The 21,061-nt window shown below is 31.1% G+C and overlaps 4 protein-coding genes across 6 annotated transcripts; 1 reads left to right on the forward strand and 3 right to left on the reverse strand.

Annotated features, from left to right (window-relative positions):
* Positions 1-353: 353 nt before the first annotated feature.
* On the reverse strand, positions 354-5,504 carry Pect (phosphoethanolamine cytidylyltransferase). 2 transcript variants are annotated; one of them, XM_078178657.1, is made up of 6 exons: positions 5,356-5,504; positions 4,788-4,925; positions 4,444-4,623; positions 3,922-4,348; positions 3,612-3,832; positions 354-2,472 (listed from the first exon to the last, which is right to left on the reverse strand). In XM_078178657.1, the coding sequence occupies exons 1-6, from the start codon at positions 5,397-5,399 to the stop codon at positions 2,376-2,378; spliced, it is 1,107 nt and encodes a 368-aa protein (XP_078034783.1). In that variant the 5' UTR covers positions 5,400-5,504; the 3' UTR covers positions 354-2,375. The 2 variants fall into 2 exon arrangements, with proteins under 2 accessions (XP_078034783.1, XP_078034782.1); XM_078178656.1 differs by having other exon boundaries at positions 354-2,485; positions 5,356-5,501.
* A 505-nt stretch (positions 5,505-6,009) lies between these two features.
* LOC144468771 (putative ATP-dependent RNA helicase DDX5) lies at positions 6,010-12,953 on the reverse strand. Of its 2 annotated transcripts, XM_078178474.1 has the most exons (6): positions 12,823-12,953; positions 11,140-12,341; positions 10,996-11,055; positions 8,240-8,470; positions 7,973-8,152; positions 6,010-7,885 (listed from the first exon to the last, which is right to left on the reverse strand). In XM_078178474.1, coding segments are annotated over exons 1-6 (1,845 nt in total). In that variant the 5' UTR covers positions 12,825-12,953; the 3' UTR covers positions 6,010-7,715. The 2 variants fall into 2 exon arrangements, with proteins under 2 accessions (XP_078034600.1, XP_078034601.1); XM_078178475.1 differs by lacking the exons at positions 6,010-7,885; positions 7,973-8,152; positions 8,240-8,470 and adding an exon at positions 8,855-9,463.
* Positions 12,954-13,432: 479 nt separating this feature from the next.
* LOC144469285 (uncharacterized) lies at positions 13,433-18,347 on the reverse strand. Its single transcript, XM_078179356.1, has 8 exons — positions 18,297-18,347; positions 18,067-18,233; positions 17,247-17,504; positions 16,940-17,177; positions 16,492-16,772; positions 15,937-16,430; positions 14,518-14,760; positions 13,433-14,453 (listed from the first exon to the last, which is right to left on the reverse strand). Coding segments are annotated over exons 2-8 (1,833 nt in total). The 5' UTR covers positions 18,069-18,233; positions 18,297-18,347; the 3' UTR covers positions 13,433-14,136.
* A 414-nt stretch (positions 18,348-18,761) lies between these two features.
* Positions 18,762-20,858, forward strand: LOC144469286 (RNA-binding region-containing protein 3). Its single transcript, XM_078179357.1, has 6 exons — positions 18,762-18,866; positions 19,081-19,560; positions 19,619-19,760; positions 19,829-20,272; positions 20,351-20,501; positions 20,573-20,858. The coding sequence occupies exons 1-6, from the start codon at positions 18,846-18,848 to the stop codon at positions 20,730-20,732; spliced, it is 1,398 nt and encodes a 465-aa protein (XP_078035483.1). The 5' UTR covers positions 18,762-18,845; the 3' UTR covers positions 20,733-20,858.
* The last annotated feature ends 203 nt before the right edge of the window (positions 20,859-21,061 follow it).

The raw sequence follows: 21,061 nt of genomic DNA on the forward strand, positions 1-21,061 counted from the left end.
TGGAAAATATAATAGAATTTAATAGATTTATAGTAGGAGTATTTTTACTGATATACTGACAATGCGAAGCTTCCAAGAACATATGGCTCTTAATTTAGAAATGTTTACGGAAGTTGGACTTCTTCGCTGTTGCTATCTCAATCAATGATTCACCTTGCACGTTCTTTACAGACAGGTGCACAGAAAATTTATTACCTTTCAATTTTCGCACTCGATATTTACGACATTTTCACTCACTTTAAAGTAATATTTACCGGTAAATTTATCGAGACGTACCAGTGCTATTACGTGACCTGAAAGAATCATCATTTATAATAATAATTTGAAACTCAATGTAGAATAATTTAGATTCGTGTTTCATAAAGTGACTTTATAATTCCGACACAATGTATATACATACACATGGTAAAGTATTTATGTTTATAAATAGCAATTGAATGTCCAAGGACGTTTACCAAGATATCCTTTGGCAATCAATTAATTAATGTATTTGCAAAAAAATGAATACAATAATATAATATCTAATTGTGTACATGACCGCGTGATCCAATTATTTATTATAGAATAAGCTATGATTTTGTACTCGTGCATGCGATCATAACATTCGATATACCGAATTCATTGTAACAAATTTTAATCGATTATTTGATTTTGTTTCTCATGGTTTTATAACATATTGTACTGTACTATACTTTTATAAATATATAGTGCAACGTTTAATAACAGGGTGCGAAAGCACAACAATCTATGTGTCCGGATAAATGACAATTAATAATAGTTGACAGTAGTGGAACGCATCGAGAATTTCTACAATAAACTAAGCAGTCGAATGCACGCATACGAAAGACGCACGTATTTACTAAAATGCGTGGAACTGTTTTACAAGCTAACTTTATGTGTACGTTCAGAACCGCTCTTTGGTTAATGTTTCTAGTTTAGAATAAAAATAATGTAACGTTCCGTTACAAAGTGTGGCACTTATTATTTATTTTGTATTCTTTAACATTTACCTATAAATATATATTTTTTTCTCCTTGTATAATGCATCATTCATTCACATTAATTATACATATCTATTTAACAGGAACGATTACAATTATACTTTGTCTGTATAATAAATACACATAAATACCTCTCAATAAGCTTTACTTACACATAAAAATCAAAAAAACAAAATATATGTAAATTAGACATTTCGATACATCTAATTATTGTAAAATTAACATTGATTGATAAATATTCAACAATTACATGACAAGTAATACGATGAAATGTTCACATAAACGATTTATGTCGTGATATACGCAATTATTTTAAATCTCAAGTAACTGTAAAAGGGGATTACAATTTTATTCATTATAATATCATATTGTGAAATTTATCTATAAATGTTCTGTGTGTATTATGTTCAGACTAAAAAATCGTAATATCCTTATCAGTCACTTAAGATTTAATCGTGTTTAAATAACAAAATACAATTCGTGTCTTTGTAGATAAAAACTCTAATTACAAATTAAATACAATGAAATGTGTAGAAACTTAATAAACACATTTTCTTTCTAATTATGTCATATACATATATTAATAGATAAGCTATATAGACGTCAAGTAAATTAGTAAAATTATTTTGGGATTTTATAATAATAAAACCATTGTAAAAAAATAAATTGTGTAAAATTCACGGATAAATAGATTTGTGGAAATGCAAGTCACGTATTAGACTTGTGAAAGCATTCTAAGGATTAGGTCGTTCTTTTTTCCTGTCTTTATACATACTTACGCTTCTACATATGTAATGCTGACTGTGTAAAAATTAAACATATTTACACTTTCTTAATAGTATGTTAATATCAAATAGATGTATAATGTTTATATACAATAACTAGACTGTGAATATTTAAGCGGATTGATCATTTTTTGCAATAATTTATAGAAGCTATAATTGAGCGAATTAACTCTTCTTTTTTTTAAAGACTACTACAGATCAAAATTAAAATAAAATGTTTACTAAATATCATTAAAACTTTCATATAATTGTATATTGACGGATAATAGTATAAATGCAGAAAGCGTGTAGTCTAATGGTAACACAGAATACTTTACTCTATGTTCCTCTTTTTAATTCAAGATTTATAGGTATGCACGATTATTTATGCACTTTTGTCGTTGTATCTCTTATTCCTTTTTCGTTGAATTCCGTAAAATGCTAAGTAACACTTTATGCGGTAATACTTTAACTATCTATGGCAATCATAAATAATTAACCCACATATATGTTTCAACATAAGCAAATAAATTAAATATCAGTGTGATATCGTATTTACAAGTATTTCCATAGAATATGATTATCACACGCTCCGAATATCCAGAGTAAGTTAGTTAGTCCTCCCTTCTTTTTTAGACTTTTCTAATGCCGCAATTATTGCTAACTCTTTCTTCTCCTTCTTTATATTCCTGCCCTCATATTCCAATCTGTAATTAAACGCTTTATCAAACACGTGATAAGTCTGTTTAATTTACTTGGGATATGCAAACATCTTCAAATGTTATCAACATATTGAGTTAATTGTATTAAAAATATCTTGATTTAAATGAAGCGAATCTGATGAGGTCTTTATAAGCATTAAATTGTGCATATCCCATTAGAAAAGCGTGAACAAATGAATGGTAAAGCAACAAATTTCAAAATAATATTAAAACAAACATAATCAGTGAAAGCTGAGTGGTGGATGACGAAATGCAAATTGGTAAGATTAAACAAGACAGTGGTTGATCAGACTGTTAATTACTGTATGTAGCTCTTTTGATATTGTAAGATGAAATTGTACATGCAGTAATTCTTTTATGAAATAGTAAATTTTTACGTTTCATTAAGTAAGTAGCAAAATATTAATACTATACTTTTAATTTCATAGTATTATTAATCCCATTAATACATTGTTTATTGCATAAATGAAGTGTTCATACACCAGTAATATTTTCGTGAGAAAATTCTTCAAAAATAATTCAAAAAATTCTAAAAATAACAGCGAGGATATTGTTAACTACCTAGTAAATATATTCTTGTCCAAAAATATAATCTAATATGAAACCATTCTTCAAGTAGATTCCATTCTCCAAACACGATTAAACAATCGCTATTCTCTACAGAATTCATAAAAAATTGAAACTAGTACGAATGTTGAATTTACTTACTATTCTATGTATAACTTGCTTTTACATCGATTTTGCGTCGGTAAAATTAAATGAATATCATTGATCCCGTAATAATATAGATCAAATGAAGAATTAAAACATAATTCTTAAAAGAATTCAGATTACTTTGTTTGTCATTACTAAAGTATTCTTTCATGTCAGATTTGTAAATACACAAAGTTTTTTCCATGGAAAAATACTGGTGTACAAATTATTATTTATCTATAGGTATAAACACATTTAAAAAGCTATGAAACATCCTAATACCTCAAAAAATTTGAAACTAACAGTTTAATGGATGATATATTTTCACACAGCATGTAGCTTCAATTTTGAACTGAAGAAAACATATACTGATATTGATTGGTGAAATATTTTCAATCATGCACAAGATGGAATACATAAAACTGATCTACCTGTGAAGTATAATGCGTTCAACTATTTTTTCTGTTGTGATATCATTACCACTATCCAACAATTTAAATTTATTTTGCTGTTTAGGCTCAGCATATGGATCTGTACCATCTTCACAAGGCATTATAGGAGTCTGACCATGGCAAACAACAGAAACATCAAAATGTTCCATAAGATCTTTTGTAACTTCATATGGTGCACCAATTACTACTTCATTAACATACTATGAATTGAGAAAATAATAAACATTAAATACACTTGGACCCAATTAGCTTTTGATCAAACTTTCCAAGTGACATTTCATTTCTTTACCTTGCACGCTAGGACACTAAGTACTCTTTCATGGAGATTCATAATTGGATGATTACCACCTTTATATCGATTAACTACTGGATCTGTATGTAATCCAACTATGAGATAATCACCTTCTTTCTTAGCAACTTCTAAGAAATCTAATTGACCAACGTGAAAGAGATCAAATGCTCCTGCTACATAAACAATTTTGTCTCCAGGTTGTGGACTCTTTCCATCACTAAATTGAATAATCTTCTGTGTAGTAGGTAAAAATTGTGAACAGCCTGTCCATGGACATCTAGCTGATCGATCTTGTCCCATTCTTTTACTAGGCTCTCTATCAACACTATATTCACTATCTCCTTGCTTAAAATGCTGTCGTGTCATTAACAGCATACGTCCTACTAGATCAGTTGTTGAAACACCAGCAGTTCTTTGAACTTCTCTATAATAATGATGTGAAATTTTACAAATTACATTCCATAGTTTATTACTACATACTACAAGTAACTTTACAATAATTTATCATCTAATATGTACCTGTAACGACCTGCTGCTTTGACCAAATGATACGTATCTACACCATCTGCTGTCATAGTAATGTCATCTCCATGTACACAAAAATCACAATTATATTTATCTAATGTCTCCAATGTTGTTACATAAGGTGCACCTTCTACAACTTCATCTACCCATTTAATACCGCGAACCATTTTATACCTGACACAAAAACATTATATTACAAGGTAAATGGAAACTTCCATAAAACACTATAAAAACATTCAATGATCGATTTGTAATACTGTTTGCAACAAGTGTGAAACAATTGAAAAAAGAGGATTCTGACATTCAAATTCAAAATTGTCTCTTTAATAGAAGCATACCTTTCCTCTTCCATAAATACTGGTGGTCCCTTATGCTTAGCAATTTCTTCATCAGTATGTATGCCCACAACTAAATAATCACCTAATGCCTTTGCTTGTCGCAAAGAATTTGCGTGGCCGAAGTGTACCATGTCATAACTGTGTTAGAAAAGCAATACTTCTAAAACTTCATAGCAGACATTATTCTCACGATTGACACCAATTTGCGCCGGCAATTACTCCGTTATATACAGTTACAATGAGATAAGATTCGCTTGTGTTGATAGCTCATGATAGCAAAATATCACCAAATACATTTTTAAACTCGCAATCATACAAAACCAGATTAAATAAAAATGTAGACGTAAAGAAAATGTCTCGAAGTCAATGAAAGTGTACAATCATAGTTACGTGGAAATCAAAGTTACCATTGGAATAGTTCCGCGCATTAATTTATACGTATAAGCATAGCGTATACCGTGTAATTCCTAATTTATTGTCAAGAATTGACACAGTCATCCAACAATTTTGAAAATCACGCGATTGTTTCAAGTAATTAGACAACGAAATTAACTTGATGGAAACTTACCATCCGTCACACCATACTCTCACTTCTTTGCGTTTTTCTGTCATGATGAAAGAATTGGTGATATTATACAATAGATAAAAAAACTGTCGTTTTGTGAAGAATAGCGTATAACCAAGAAGTACACTACGCCCACCGGAGTGCTTGAAACGAACTGCGCGCGTCGATTCGCGCGTCACGCAATTTTGATCAACCCACATCCCCCTCCACTTCCATTTTTTACGTTCACATTTTAATAAAGGGTGTCCAAAACATAACGCGAGCTGTTGATTTCTGAAACGGTTTAAGGTAATTGTTTCCTTAACGTAATTGTTCTCAGTGGTTTTATTAACAAGTTATTAGAAAGCAAGTACCGCCTACGAATAGCAGCACGACGATGCGCTACTTCTAGCGTAGTGTTAGCAATAAATAAAAAATTAATAATAAAATCGTCTATTTAATTAGAAGTTCACTTACTACTCCAAAATGTGTATCATTTAGTTGATGCATCGATTTTGGACAATAGAGAACATTTTCGCTAAGGAAAATTATTTAAAATTTCCTAACGAATCTGCTATGGAAGACTAAAGATTTTTGGGACACCCTGTAGATGGACATGCGTTTAACACTGAAACGGTTTTTCATACGGACTTTGAACATTTTTAAAGCTGTATAGAATATGAGAAAAATAATGTTTTATTTGAGAAAATGTTTTTGTAGATTAAACAAATTGATTGCAAAGACAAGAATTTCTAAATACACGCCAATTATTCACAGACTTCTCTTTATTCATCAAATACAAATTTTAATCGATTATACTACACACATACATTCAATTTCACAAATGCATGCTATCTAATAAGCAATATTACGTAATAGTACAATGCGATATTAGTACAATTAAAAGTGGAATACTTTATTATTCATTGACCATTGTACAATATAAAAATATTATGATAATTTCGACTCTACAACGTTTATTGTATCAATGAGACAATAATACTTTGTTCCTACATTTTGACTTAATAGATTCGATTTATTCAATTAATGTCGATATACCTATTCACGTGGATACTACAGTCACTGAAAAATATACACATTATTGCATTATACGTTGAATATTGTAATGAATGACAATAGATATTATGGTGCGAATTTCGCTGTTTCAAAAACAATTTGATTGACATATATGATTACTAGTTATGAAAACTCTAATAATATCGCAGAAATGTAGTTATATAGAACGGCTATATATTGGAATGAATCAATAACACTGACCTAATCGCACGACTTCTGAAGAATGCTGCACACAAAATAAATAAGGTACTTTTCCGTGAAGCACGGCATTGATTATTTGTTTCGGCATTATGACAAATTACTTATATTACGTAAACAGTATTGTATTATGTATCACCGATAATAACAAAAGTGTAATATTTAAAGCAATTGTATAAGAAAAATATTTCTGTTACATTATCTTATTTATCTTATCTATTATATTCTTACTTAAATGTACTAGGTTTTATGAAATTTACGTATATAAATTACGTAATTTAGAACATATTGTGTTAAAGCGACGTACATGTTTTTACGTGCGTTAGAAATTTGATAAACGTGTTTAGCTTCCATAAGAGAAAACTAAAATATTGTAATGAAATTGTTTATTTCTCATATTCGTGTATTATTTTATTAAATTTCTAATACTATGGTGCACTGAGATTTTATACGCTTTTAAATTAACTACAATATAGTGCATTGTACGCTTTTAAGTAATACAGCTAATCCATGCATCATCAAATCGTAATTTATCACTTGAATAATCTTCCTTGTTAGTTAAATTTTACGAGGATAGCCACGAAATAAGCTACCAAAAGTCATGTATTTGTTTTCTTGCAAAAGTTAAATTTCCTTACTTACGGGAAATTATAAATTATAAAAATAAAAAATATTTATTTCAGGAAATAAATACTGCTGCAACTTGCATTTAGATTTCACAAACTTCTTTCTTGTTTCAATGTATATTCAAACTCATAAGGAATAGACTTGTACGTAGTATTGCAAAGAAACTAGTAAACGTAACTGACGTCATAAATTGAAGGTTACCAAAGCTTTACCTTCTATTATTACACTTACATTTATTTTTATTTAAAAAAAGAAGAGAATGTTAGGTGCCCTTGACTCGACACAACTGGGACGTCCTCATGTGAAACGTCCTGGTTTTCAACGGCAACACTACCGCATTTATTCTAATTTGCATTGTGTCCAGTCCAAGTAAGAAGCACGTTAGTCGGAAACCATATTCTCGTTCGAATAAAATCATTTTCCCTTCTTTTCTTATTTTTACTATATTACATAAAACTCTTTTAGAGTTCATTATTTTGAAGTTAATAACCATTTTGTTGTCTGTAGTTGCTCCCACCACCACCACCTCCTCCTCCACTTCCGCCGTATCCACCACTGCCGTTTTGATAACTGCTAGATCCACCGCCAGAAATTCCACCATAACTGTTTTGAGAAAATGGTTTGTTACCATAATTGCCACCTCCCATACCGCCTGAAAAGAGATAAAGCAATATTTCTCATTATTTCTAATTTACAAAATTAATAATTTTTATGAAAATGTTATTATGTAAAATCTTACTGCTAGTATTTCCATTCCATTTTCCTCTATCTCCGCCACTACCTCCGCCACCACTGGAACGATCAAATCTGCCTCCCCTGTCTCCTCCGTCACGACCGCCACGAGATCCTCGAGGACCACCACCACGGCCTCCAGAACCACGTCCACCGCCACCTCCACTACGTCCACCATAACGACCTCCTGCGAAAGGAAATATTACAACATAAGCAAGTTATATCCAAATGAAAAATACGTACTTCATTAAATGCAATTTATTTAAGGACGTACTTTTATAAATTCCTGGGTTTCTTGAAAGCTCGTAAAGCTTTGGGTTTACGACTTGTTTTGCTTCTTCTAAAACTTGAATTAAGTCACCAGCCTTGTGCGCATTACCAGGTGTGAAAAACGCGTACGCGGTTCCCGTACGCTGTGAACGTCCCGTACGGCCAATACGGTGTACATAGTCCTCAGAATTTGACGGGTAGTCCAAATTTATCACAAACTTAACATCTTCCACATCTGTACAATATTAGAAATTATAATCATGGTAATAAGAAACTCCTTGTGTCTTTGTGGTTCAATTAACTTACAAAGCGAAATTGTTAAAGCGTTAGGAATTCTAGCATGTGTGTAACATAGGTGGAATGAAAAAGCACAGTGTAACTACAATTACAAAAAAATTCGCAGAAAATAACTTCAAAAATATTTTACATGTTCACTGAAACTTTCAATTCCATCTACAATCTCCACATGAAGTGTACAAATGGATTGACCACAAAGAGCAAGTTTTTATATTATTTACCTGTTATTGCCAAAAGCTGGAAACGTAAATACATTTTTGGAAATGTAGAGGAATCAGAGCTCAGATGGTTCTCATGGAATTCTCGCATTATGCGTTAGCGAGCTGTATAATTACTCATAGTAACTTCACACCCTTCTCTCCCGCACCAAAGTATGGATCTGTGCTGGTCTTTCAAAATTTGGTCCTTGCGCATTGCTTCGATGAGGTTGGAACATTGGACGAGCACCATGTGCACTTTCCGATCAACCCCACATGCATTCCAGTGCACGACTAACATCAACATTTGTTTTGCAATGTTGAAAGTTTATAATATTTAAGAAATTCTAACAATTAATTGGAACGCCTTGTAGTAAATATTTGTTGGAGGTGAAAGAGCTTTTTAAAGATTTACTTAAAAAATTAATTTCATAACCACTGCAAAACAATGCGATGCCATCCCTAGCCTTTTAATCTAAGAGAAGCGGTAAAATATCTATCCTGTTCGGTAGTCCTCGTATGCTAGATGCCCTAACACTATGCTTCCATACTTTGGACCGTCGCAGGTACAGAGTGAGAGTGTGTTTTTCAAGTGGCACGGTGGGCCGAGGCACAGCGTTACGTTAGCTTGTTGCACGGGGACAGAGACCAGCAGTCACGCCCCATTCAATTATTTATTCCAAAGCAAGCTCTCCAGAGTTCTTATCATTGATAAAACTCCGTCGCATGTGCCTCTGAAAACACATAGAACAGCACGTTAATACCAGACTGACAAGACTTTTTTCAATCAGAGCAAAATTTAAAAAGGTGAACTTCCTATCATCTTACCTGTTTACCTAATCTAATCATACTGCTGAAATATTTTGACTTACTTTTGGATTTCGCAATAATACAAATCTAATCCTAAAATACTAATCTTCTGTAGATGTTGTGACTAGTAATTGACATTTCAACTATATAATTTGTACAAGCAACTTTTCATCTTACTATGAAAAACTAAAATTAATTTACTTCTTATTTAATTTGTTATGTGTATTATTGATAATAAATATGTGTATATATATAAAATATACTAATAAAATAAATAACACCTCGTATTTTGTTAAAAAATAAAATGAGAAGCAAAATAATTGATGTAGCAAAGATTAGTATTCTAGAGTTGATAATCTGATCTATGATCCTAGAGTAATAATCAAAATCTCCTCAATGCACAATTCACAGTTCAAATTAATTGTACAATAGTGAAAAAGTATGTCAAAATCCACCTAAGCTCTGATGGAACTCAACAAATCACGAAATATCCTTTTAATATTAACACTGCTGAAAAGTTGAGAATAGTAATATTAATTTCTTGATATGCTCTATCATTTAATTCCATGGGTACTGATTTAATGAAAATGAATTAAAATATTATATAGTCTATCATAGTTATTTTAGAATCGTTTCAATTTCATAAGGGATTGAAAATATAAAAGAATTGTTCCTACTACGTAAATAGATTGAAAACAAATTATATAATGTATACAGCTTTTCTATATATACTAAGAAGGAAAATCTTTTCCTAACTAAAATAATTGACATAGTACTTGCTGAGTTTTTAAAATGTTATTGTAAAAAAAGTATAGCATATAGTAAATAAAAAAAAAAGTATAGCACTCAGTTTGAAAAAAGGTAATTAATGTACGAATTTTGTATTGTTCTGCTTGAAAAAAAAAGCGGCATATTATAGCACATACAGGGAAGTCTCTCTAGTTGTCCTTCAGCTTGTAAATAAAGAAGGACAATTTGGGAAGAGCATCGCGGCTCGTTTTTATAGTTGTTGATAACTGACGACTATAAAAACGAGCTGCGTAACTCGAATAATTATATCTCCTCTTCCTAAATTGTTCATTTCTGTTTCTAAGCTAAGAGACAATTTGAGAGAACTTGCTGTAATACCTAATAGAACAAAACACTTTTGTAAACGCAATTTTTTCATATTTTCAAATCCTTATGAAATAGTTATCAATACTGAAATAACTTGGACATACTATACATTATTCATTGATCATAAATTACTAATTTTGTCAATTAATCGTCCTAAATCCTTTGCCTATTATTCTTTTTTAATAATTTCCATTCACACCAAAAGAAGACTAATGTCAATCAGTCTGGCACATGCCGTTATCCGTTGCCACATCACTATATTACAACTCTCACAAACGTGAAATAACCATCGCAGCCTGACCCTTACATCATACCCACTCATGTGTAAATAAATTCTTACCTAATCCTCTTGCTGCAACATCTGTAGCTACTAGTATGGCAGATCTGCTAACCCGGAATTCTGAAATAAGTTATCTAGTATTGAGCAGGGTATGTCATATATATATATCAGATAATATTTAGTTATTAAACTCCAGTTACTTACGATTTAATACACAATCTCTTTCTTGTTGACTCTTATCTCCATGGATGCCAATTGCATGCCACCCAGATCTATTAATTGCACGTGTTATATCATCCACTTTCCTTTTAGTTTCAACAAATATAATTGTTTTGTTTTCTGGCTCATTTGAGATTTCATCTAATAATTTCATAAGTTTAGCTTCCTTTTCATATTCCTCACATACATCAACAATTTGAAGGATGTTGTGATTAGCTGCCAATTGAAGGGAGCCAATATTAATTTGTATATAATCAGTTAAGAATTCTTCCGCAAGATTGCGAACTTCCTTTGGCCATGTTGCAGACCACATTAAAGTTTGTCGATCAGGTCGGATCTGTTCAACAATTTTTCTAATTTGTGGCTCAAAGCCCATGTCAAGCATCCTATCAGCTTCATCTAGCACTAAGTATGTACATCTACGCAAATTTGTTGTACCACGTTCTAGAAAATCAATAAGACGACCAGGTGTTGCTATACAGATCTCAACACCGCGTTCAAGGTCACGAGCTTGGGGACCTTTCGGAGCTCCGCCAAAAATACAAGTATTTCTTACTTGTGATGAAACTCCAAAATCTGATGCAACTTGCTGAATCTGTTGTGCAAGTTCTCTTGTTGGTGCTAGAATGAGAGCTATAGGCCCATCATTTCGATTCAATCTAGGCTGATGATTTATGTGCACAATAGCTGGTAAAATATATGCTAATGTTTTTCCTGATCCTGTCTGTGCTATTCCAACCATATCACGACCAGACAAAGCAATGGGCCAACCTTGTGCCTGTATCGCAGTTGGTTCCCCAAATCCTTGTCTACGAATTTCATTTAAAACATAATCTGGGAATCCCCCTTCTTCAAAAAATATGTTTGGCCCTGGTACATTTGTACCTTTTACAGTAATCTCTTTATCTGAACGATAACCCTCGACAACATGTGGATTTCGGGTTGTAACATTTGGATGAGGTTGATAAAAATCTTTCCTAAATGGTTGTAATGTAGCCATATCCCACCTTGGCTTACGAAGTCGTTCACCAGGTTGTCGATTTTTGAAGTTGTTGCCAAAATTACCGCCATCTCTGTTTGAACTGCTACCAAATCTACCTCCCCCGCCACTTCCATCTCGACCAAAACGACCTCCTCCACGAGCTCCACCTCCTCTTCTATCACCACGTTCACGATCACGATAAGCCCTGTATAAAAATATTTATACAATTAAAAATTAAATGAACAAACATTTAACAAATTCCAAATAAGCTGCAAGATAATAAACGATAGAAAACTAGCACTTATGCTAGCATAAAATAATATATTTTAAAATATATTAATAATATAATATTAATAAATAATACTAAATATTGTGCTCATTGTATAAATCAAATGTTAAAGATATATGTAAAACATGTTGAAATTATTTTTAATATTACATTTATATACATAATAAATTTATAATAAAAATTTCAAATACATTTTTAAAATGCTACTGCATCAAATATATTCAATTAACTTCGAGGAGTTATAAGAATTTCGCCTGTAACGGACGTAGAAAATTTCGCTAATATAAAAGCAATATGGAGTAACGCATACTCAATCATAGATACTAAATGTCAATAAGAAATCCTCAGAAAATTAACAGTTAAACGTAATATTAATAGAAATTTGGTATTAACTTACATTTTTATATGAAATTCACTGTTTTCACTTGGAAATATGATATATTTTCTAGTAAAACTGGGGCTTTAATGTCCAGAATGAATGAAAAGTGCGCGACACTCGTCACACGATCCGAAGGGGATCTGTGAAACAAATGTCATGGCGTCGCGATTGTACCAGGAAATAGTTCCCTTCACTATAATTTATATCTTATTCCTTTGTATTTATTATGATTCTTGTGTTTAACTTATAATTTAATAAAATAAAAAAATTATGGACTTTATCTAAATACTAAAATTTATGAAGAATCATAAATATGTTTAGCAAACGTATTTGCGTATTTTCCGGAAATAGAGGTATATACAGGAGTGGGAGTATATACATACACGGAAATACATAAAGTATTAGATGTACATAAGTATAACAACGAAAAATTACATTTTTTGAGCACTCAAGACGTTTACGTAAAGCCACATATTTCTGAAGTAGTTTATAACAATAAAAATGGAACAAACATCGATCTTATCTCTTGATTATTTCAAGGTATACAGAAAAAATAAAAATTCGATTATTGGATTGTATTATTTTATATATTTTTTGTTGTTAAGACGAGGGAAAAGAAAATACTAACTTCGAAAAAGAAAACAATTTTATTGATATAATTCACAACACAAAAATTTAACAAATACATTTAGTTATATGTTTTAATATCATTTCTATTGCTTATAAAATTTATTTTTTATTATATAGAATATTTATGTACTAAAGACTTTAATACAAATTAAATTGCACCTGGCTTGTTTATTCAAAACAATAATAATATAGTCTTTTTGAATTTATACAATAAATGTAACGTTAATTATATCTATACATGTTTACCATAGGTGATCTTTTTACCCTTCAAGAATTATGTAATGTTTTCATTTAACAAAGTAAACACTACTTTGAGCAACATATGTAAAGTAATATTTCATACTTTATAACAAGAATAAATAATTAAAACAGTAATAAGTTATGCTATACAAATGGTTCTTAACTAATTTTAAACATTTTTTTAGCATTTTCTATTTCTTCAATCCTATTTCGCAATCATAATTGCAGTCTCTTTTAAATAATACATGTACATTTAACCAATCTTATTCTGACTGTTATTATTGACTGGTATATTTTTATCACACACATGAAATATGCAACATCTTTTTTTTGGTATCTAGTTCTTCTTTGTGCATTTTTAATTGCTTTATTATTTTTTCATTCTAACAAAACTCGAATTAAATATGATACTATTAACACTGTTTAATAAAAATTCATTTGTTTAATGCTATGATTACCATTTTAATATGTTACGCTTCTATACTGATAAGTACTTCCATAATTGTCTCCTCCTCCATAACTTGGTGCTAAATTATTTTGCCCGTATGATCTTTGTGTACTGTATCCATATCCTGAATTTTGATTAACTGAATTACTTTGCTTCATATTATTATAGTTGCCATAGTCTGAACCAGAGTAACTGCTTGAAACAGATTGATAAGTATTTCCGCCACGACTGCTACTACCACCTCTTCCTCTCGAAGGACCTCCTCTTCCTCTGTTATCACTATTTCCTCTTCTACTATTATTTCTATCACTTCCCATAAATCGTTTACCACCTTATATATTAGAAGTATACATTAGAAATCTTTAAATACTATGTAAAGGAAACGCGAAACATACTTCTGCTTCCATAATTTCCCGATTTTGCCAATTCTGCCATTTCAGTAAGTCGAGGATTTATATTTTGTCCTGCTTCCTTTAGTACTTCTATTAAATCTCCAGCATGTTTCATATTATGGCTTGTGAAGAATGCATAAGCAGTTCCAGTCTGCCTTCTTCGACCAGTACGACCAATTCTGTGTATATAATCTTCTGATGACGATGGATAATCAAAATTTATTACATATTTGACATCATCCACATCTATGACAAAATAATTGTATTTATAAGGGCAAATATGTATGTAATTATTGTTAATGTATTTGTTTTTCTCAGCGAACTCATAGAATGATCTTCAAACTTGGGAATAAATTTTGAATACATTGGATCTTTACATTGTATGAAGTACTGAACAGCTTACACAATTTGTAACGGTTCAAGATGGAACCCTTAGATTTTTACTTAAAAAATAATATTGATTTGTAAATCAGGTTTGAAAACCACCCACCTTTCGTTTAGAATTTCCATTGTAAAATCAGCAAGAACAGCCCCATTTACTTTAAAAGTAGGGCTATTCGGTTGGTTTCATATGAAAATGTATTGATGGCCTAGAGATTAGACAGACACAGCGGTAGTGTCTGGTTTGGGATAAAGGCAGCATTTTAGGGTTTAAGCCTGAATGCATTAATCTTGTTAAGTATTGAACAACAATTTCAATAATTAGAGGCACTGAAAAATACTTTGAATTTTAATTAAAATAAATAATTAAATTAGTCTATCATGGGGGTTGAAAGTTTAACATATAAGGCACGACATTATAAGAATACCTCTTAAATAATAATGATACATGCAATTTTTCTAGCTTAAATTTTTCTAAAAAATAACTGTTATCACAAATTTTTAAAGTCTTGTAACTAGATATTATTTGTAATACCAATAATACATTTGGAAACATATTTTTTAAGAAATAGATATGTATTACAAATTGAATTAAATAATGAATAACGTATAAGCAAAGAAAAATATAATATTCACTGTGTCTGCCCAATACCGGCAGTACACCGCATTCACTTAGGATACTCTGTGCCTCTGAAAAAGAAAAGCAGACAGTCTTACTGGTAGCTGGTGTGCATTTTTATAGAACCCTTTTTATAAATCTGATTATCATAATTCATTATTGTTACTTACATATTTAATTAATAATACAAAAATACAAACCTGTTACAGTATGTATTATAAAGAAATATAGAAAATAGGTCGAAAAATCTAGTCTAATATTTTCAGGGCTCTACTACACATTTCCAATGTATCGCACACTGCTACATACACTGCTGTCCACTGGTCTTACTAATAACGCATCACTGGCTAATCCGATAAGTGTTGCCAATTCCCAGATTCATTTGATATTGAAATATTATAAATAACAAAATTAATACCTACCTAAACCTCTAGCAGCTACATCTGTTGCAACTAAAATAGGAGCTCTTCCACTTTTAAATTCTTGTAGTACATGATCCCTTTCTTGTTGATTTTTGTCACCATGGATACTCAAAGCTTGCCATCCATCTCGTCTGATATTCCTTGTAATATCATCTACTTTCCGTTTTGTTTCGACAAAAATGATTGTCTTGTTCTCTTTTTCATTTCCAATTTCTTGAAGCAATCTATACAGTTTCGAGTCTTTTTCGAACTCCTGACAAACATCAATTATTTGAATAATATTATGATTAGCTGACAAGGTCAAAGAACCAATATTAAGATGCGTGTAATCAGTCAAAAAGTCCTCTGCTAAAGCCCGAACCTCTTTAGGCCACGTGGCTGACCACATTAAAACCTGTCTGTCAGGTCGTATTTGTTCAATTATTTTTTTAATTTGTGGCTCAAAACCCATATCCAACATTCTATCAGCTTCATCTAGTACTAAGTATGTACATCTAAAAAACATATATATTCAATGTCACAAGTAGAATAATTTATATCAAAGTTATAATATACCTGCGCAAATTTGTTGTTCCTCTTTCCAAAAAATCAATGAGTCTGCCTGGTGTAGCAATACATATTTCAACACCCCGTTCTAAATCATGAGCCTGCGGCCCTTTAGGTGCACCACCGAAGATGCAAGTGTTTCTTACACCTGCTGACTCACCAAAAGAATTAGCCACTTCTTGAATTTGTTGTGCTAATTCTCTTGTGGGAGCTAAGATCAAAGCAATTGGACCATCCCCAGGACTAAGTCGTGGTTGATGTATAATATGCACAATTGCCGGTAATATATACTAAAATAAAAATATATCTTGTCATTTTTCATTTTAACATGTAGATGTACTACATATTGTACTAAGGTTTAGAGATATTATTGGGCATATACTAAATAATATTTAATTGGGAAAAAATCGTGTGTACATTTTATGAATTATAAATTTATATTTGAAAACTGGCTCACTCCAAGAGTTTTTCCAGAACCAGTTTGAGCAATAGCAACTAGATCTTTGCCACTAAGTGCAATAGGCCATCCTTGTGCTTGAATTGGTGTAGGCTGAGAGTAACCCTGTTTACGTATTACTTCTAATACGTAAGGTGGGAAGTTTCCTTCTTCAAAATACTGAATAGGATTAGGAACATCATCACCTTTCACAGTTATTTCAGCATTTTCACGAAATTTACATACTTCTTCTTTGGATCTGATAAAAGACAAATTAGTAGAATTTCATTTTTTTTTTTTAGAATACAAAAGATTCCAAAATTTTTACCTATTTCTAACCGAAGGGTGTTCGACATAGAAATCTTTACGCAGAGGTTCTAAAGTCCTTATGTCCCAAGTGATTTTTCTAAGTGCTCCTCCAGGTTGTTTGCCTTTTATTCCACCACGAATACTATTATTAACTCCTCTACCACGTCCACCAAATCTATTCATGTTACTTCCACGAATGTTATCACCACCTCCTCTACTACTTCCACGGCTACTAATACCACGACGTCCTCTACCTTGTTCTCTGTCTCGATTAAACCTAAAGACAATATATGTCATAGCATATATCTAAATATATGTCACAGTATAATATCTAATTATATGTTATACATTAGATATAATATGTATACTTGTATAAATTAAAACAAATAAAATACTTCCGACAGTGAATTTTATACTTATAATGAATATAAAGATCCTTTCAATAATACATAAAATTATTCACTTAAAAAATTAATAAAATGTATTCAAATACAAGAGAAGTGAATAGTTGAGGGAAAAATCTGTTTAATACAATTTCACAAAGACATTTGCAAGTTCATTATAATTTCATTTAACAGCCTTTAATTTACTATGGATATTTAATAAAATAAATAAACATATATCTAATGTGTGTTAGAAATTATCACAGTCTTTTTTTATTACAAATTTCGATTATTGATTGTTGATACCATTGCCTCCTATACGATTCGGCGCTGCATGGCAAGTTGTATAAACTAGGTATTTCAGAGGAAACGTCTTTACATTGAATAATATATGCGAAAAGTTAAACTTAAGCTACTATTTTGCGATGATAAATTAAATTGTCATGCCATACTTACATTTAGAAATCGAAATATCCTCGAACACAATGAGCAACAGATTATTCCCTCTTGCGGTCAGTTCGACGAAGGCCAATCGATAATTTAGAAGAAGCAAATAATAGAATAATCGCTTATCCTGTTGTATCACTGTATTCCATGTAACAAAATATTTTAAATCTACAAGTCTAGAAAAATTAAATAAATTAAATACCGCAACTAAAATACAGTAGTCGTATCTTTAAACTTGCCGGTAAATCCGACAGATCAAATTGACAAGTGAACTTCCGAAAGTAGTTCCGTGTAAACTGTTTCCATGACAGCATCGGCGTAGTAATACATACGTACAGTAATAGGTCCTACTCCTGCACAACTCTAGGACTCAGCACGATCCGTAAACGAGTATTGCTACAGAAATTTTCCTTGCTCTGATTGGTTGACAATTTACTCATGAGATAATGCTGCCATCACAGTCAAAGAAAAAGAGGCAAAACAGCGACGAGCAAACTAAAAAAAATCGCAAATACCACATTGCAAAGGATTGCAGCTACAGTCAATAAATTCCAAGCAAAGAAGATATATCTTTTCTAAAATAATCATGCTCGAGGTGAGTCGACCAGAAGATTTTAACCCAGCTTTAAAGTTGGGTTCAGAATCACTTAGTTTATGAACGCAACCATCAACACTTTCGATAGCGATTTCGCCTCTAGTCAAACATTCATGTTCGTGATATAATCACAAAGCTAATAAAGATTGTTGACGTTTAATAATGTTGAAATTACTGCGAATGTTATTTTAGAATGTCAACTGAAATGGCACACGTAATTTTTTGTTTTTAAGTATTCATAGTTAAGAGATTATAATAAAGAATAAGACATTTCTTATGTTTTATTGTAAATTATATTTTAGACTGCTAACCTCTGATGATTTATATTGTATTTAGTATAGTTTTGTACTTCCTTCATAATGTCAAAAACAAATTTAGTAATTTAAAAACGACACATTTCACATTTCTGGTATTTTATTTTATTTTAGATATCTGATACCCTTAGGATTCTTCATTTACCACAAGAACTTTCTGATGACCGACGAAATGAATTATTTAAGAAATATGGTGCTATTAAAACACGTACATTAAGGCCTTCCAAGAAGTATACTGTAACATTTGCAAAGTTCCCATCTCAACAAGCAGCAAAAGAAGCATTATTACGTTTGCATCAATTAAACGTCAAAGGACAGTATTTAACAGTTGAATATGCGAAAAAGTCTATAGCAATAGAAAGTACAGAAAATGAAATTCCAAATGATACAATTACAAAAGAGGAAAACAAAAAAGATTTGTCAAACAAATCTAGTTTTCAAGCTTTTGTGCAAAAATTGAATAGTTGGACAATGAATCATGTTTTCACACAACCACCTCCACCAAATATATATTATAAGTATACAGCACCAACACGGAATACATTAATAAGGATAGCTATACAGTTGTTAAAAGAACCAGCTTTTTACACACAGGTAAATTAAATGAATTAATGTTGAATGTAACAAATTTAAAAAAAAAATGTTTGCGTAGGTTCTGCATTTAATGAACAGAATGAATTTGCCACCTCCTTTCGAAGAACTGGAGGCAGAGTTTCCATTACTGAAAGAAGCATATAACATGAAAAAATATAAGGATATCTTTAGCAGTGACACTTTGTTTGACAAGGAAAATGGTACTAAAATTACTTTAATTTTTTAACAATTTGATTATAAAATTCACAGTTTATGTTTATTAAAATAGGTTCTGACAATGATGAGGAGGAAGAATCTGAAATAGAATCAAATGAAGAAGATAATGCAATGCCACCTTTGGAAATCGTTCCTATAAAGAGGAAACATGCACAGAGTACAAAACGCCTAAAAATTCCCAAATTTGTTAACCCAGCTAAACAAATTCAAGCTACAAGTTCTACACAAAAGATTGTTAAACCAGAAGATATGTTTGAACCAATACAACGTACAGAGACAAAAAATCTTAAAATAGAGTTAAAAACGGTAGATGCGTTTCTGGATACTTTAAATAAAGAAGAGAATATTACTACTAACATTGGTGCAGATAGTGGGTTTGGTTTAATGTTTCCATCTTCTAAAAATCCAGAAAATGTTGAAGATGAAAACATTGAAGATATTCAGCAAGATGTAATTACGTCCAAAGAACTGACAGATAATAAAATTTCAGTTAATGGTAAAAATATATTTCTTCCAGCAATCATACAATTATACTGTAAAAAATAGGTTACAAAATTTGCTTTTTATATTACAGATCAAAGACTGCTTCCAGTTTTTAAAAATTATCATCCTGGAAAACCATCAAACCGTTTATATATAAAGAACCTCGCGAAACATGTTGAAGAAAAGGATCTTAATTTTATTTATCAAAAATTTGTGGTACCTGATTTAAAAACAGAATTTCAGTAAGTATAGATTAATATGTTATAGTTGCGTATATTTTCAAACGACTATCTAGTAATATCTACTATTTTAGATATGATATTCGACTTATGCAAGAAGGAAGAATGAAAGGACAAGCATTTATCACATTACAAAATATAGAACAAGCACAATTAGCTCTTGATCAAACGAATGGATACATTTTAAAAGATAAACCAATGGTTGTGCAATTCGCTAAAGCCGTAAAAAGCTAGCGAAAATAACATATCGATCAGTTATGCTTTTATTTATAAAACACACGACTCGAACAATAATAATTTTAATAAACCAACACATTTTCATGATCTTTTATAAAAACTTTATTTATACATCCCGCATCCATCACAGTAAAATAAAATAATGTTCTCTTAAAGCATAACATAATGTAAATAATCTGAGTAATATAAGTTTATGATTCATTTTTTACTATATTGTGTTTCAAATATTGCCGCGTGTTTCAACGTTTTCCATTTTTTTTCACGAAGTCTTTGTCTTTCATCGTGTGGTCTAGAGAAACATATAGATGAAAATATGAATTTAAAGA

Source organism: Augochlora pura, chromosome 4 (genome assembly GCF_028453695.1).
Source record: "Augochlora pura isolate Apur16 chromosome 4, APUR_v2.2.1, whole genome shotgun sequence".
NCBI classification, from domain to species: Eukaryota; Metazoa; Arthropoda; class Insecta; order Hymenoptera; family Halictidae; genus Augochlora; species Augochlora pura.

Bases quoted from the DNA above. Each gene is read 5' to 3' on its own strand.
- LOC144469285 (XM_078179356.1), bottom strand. The intron at 14,761-15,936 runs GTAGGTATTAAT...ATTTTGTCATAG, and splicing joins TGTAGCTGCTAGAGGTTTAG to ATGTGGATGATGTCAAATAT. The intron at 14,454-14,517 runs GTATGTTTCGCG...CTAATATATAAG, and splicing joins GGGAAATTATGGAAGCAGAA to GTGGTAAACGATTTATGGGA.
- Pect (XM_078178657.1), bottom strand. From the start codon at position 5,399: ATGACAGAAAAACGCAAAGAAGTGAGAGTATGGTGTGACGGATG. The intron at 4,624-4,787 runs GTATGCTTCTAT...TTTTTGTGTCAG, and splicing joins GTATTTATGGAAGAGGAAAG to GTATAAAATGGTTCGCGGTA. The intron at 4,349-4,443 runs GTACATATTAGA...TCATTATTATAG, and splicing joins AAAGCAGCAGGTCGTTACAG to AGAAGTTCAAAGAACTGCTG.
- LOC144469286 (XM_078179357.1), top strand. From the start codon at position 18,846: ATGTCAACTGAAATGGCACAC. The intron at 18,867-19,080 runs GTAATTTTTTGT...ATTTTATTTTAG, and splicing joins TGTCAACTGAAATGGCACAC to ATATCTGATACCCTTAGGAT. The intron at 19,561-19,618 runs GTAAATTAAATG...ATGTTTGCGTAG, and splicing joins AACCAGCTTTTTACACACAG to GTTCTGCATTTAATGAACAG.
- LOC144468771 (XM_078178474.1), bottom strand. The intron at 11,056-11,139 runs GTAAGTAACTGG...AACTTATTTCAG, and splicing joins AAGAGATTGTGTATTAAATC to AATTCCGGGTTAGCAGATCT. The intron at 8,471-10,995 runs GTAAGAATTTAT...AATATTGTACAG, and splicing joins TGTTGCAGCAAGAGGATTAG to ATGTGGAAGATGTTAAGTTT.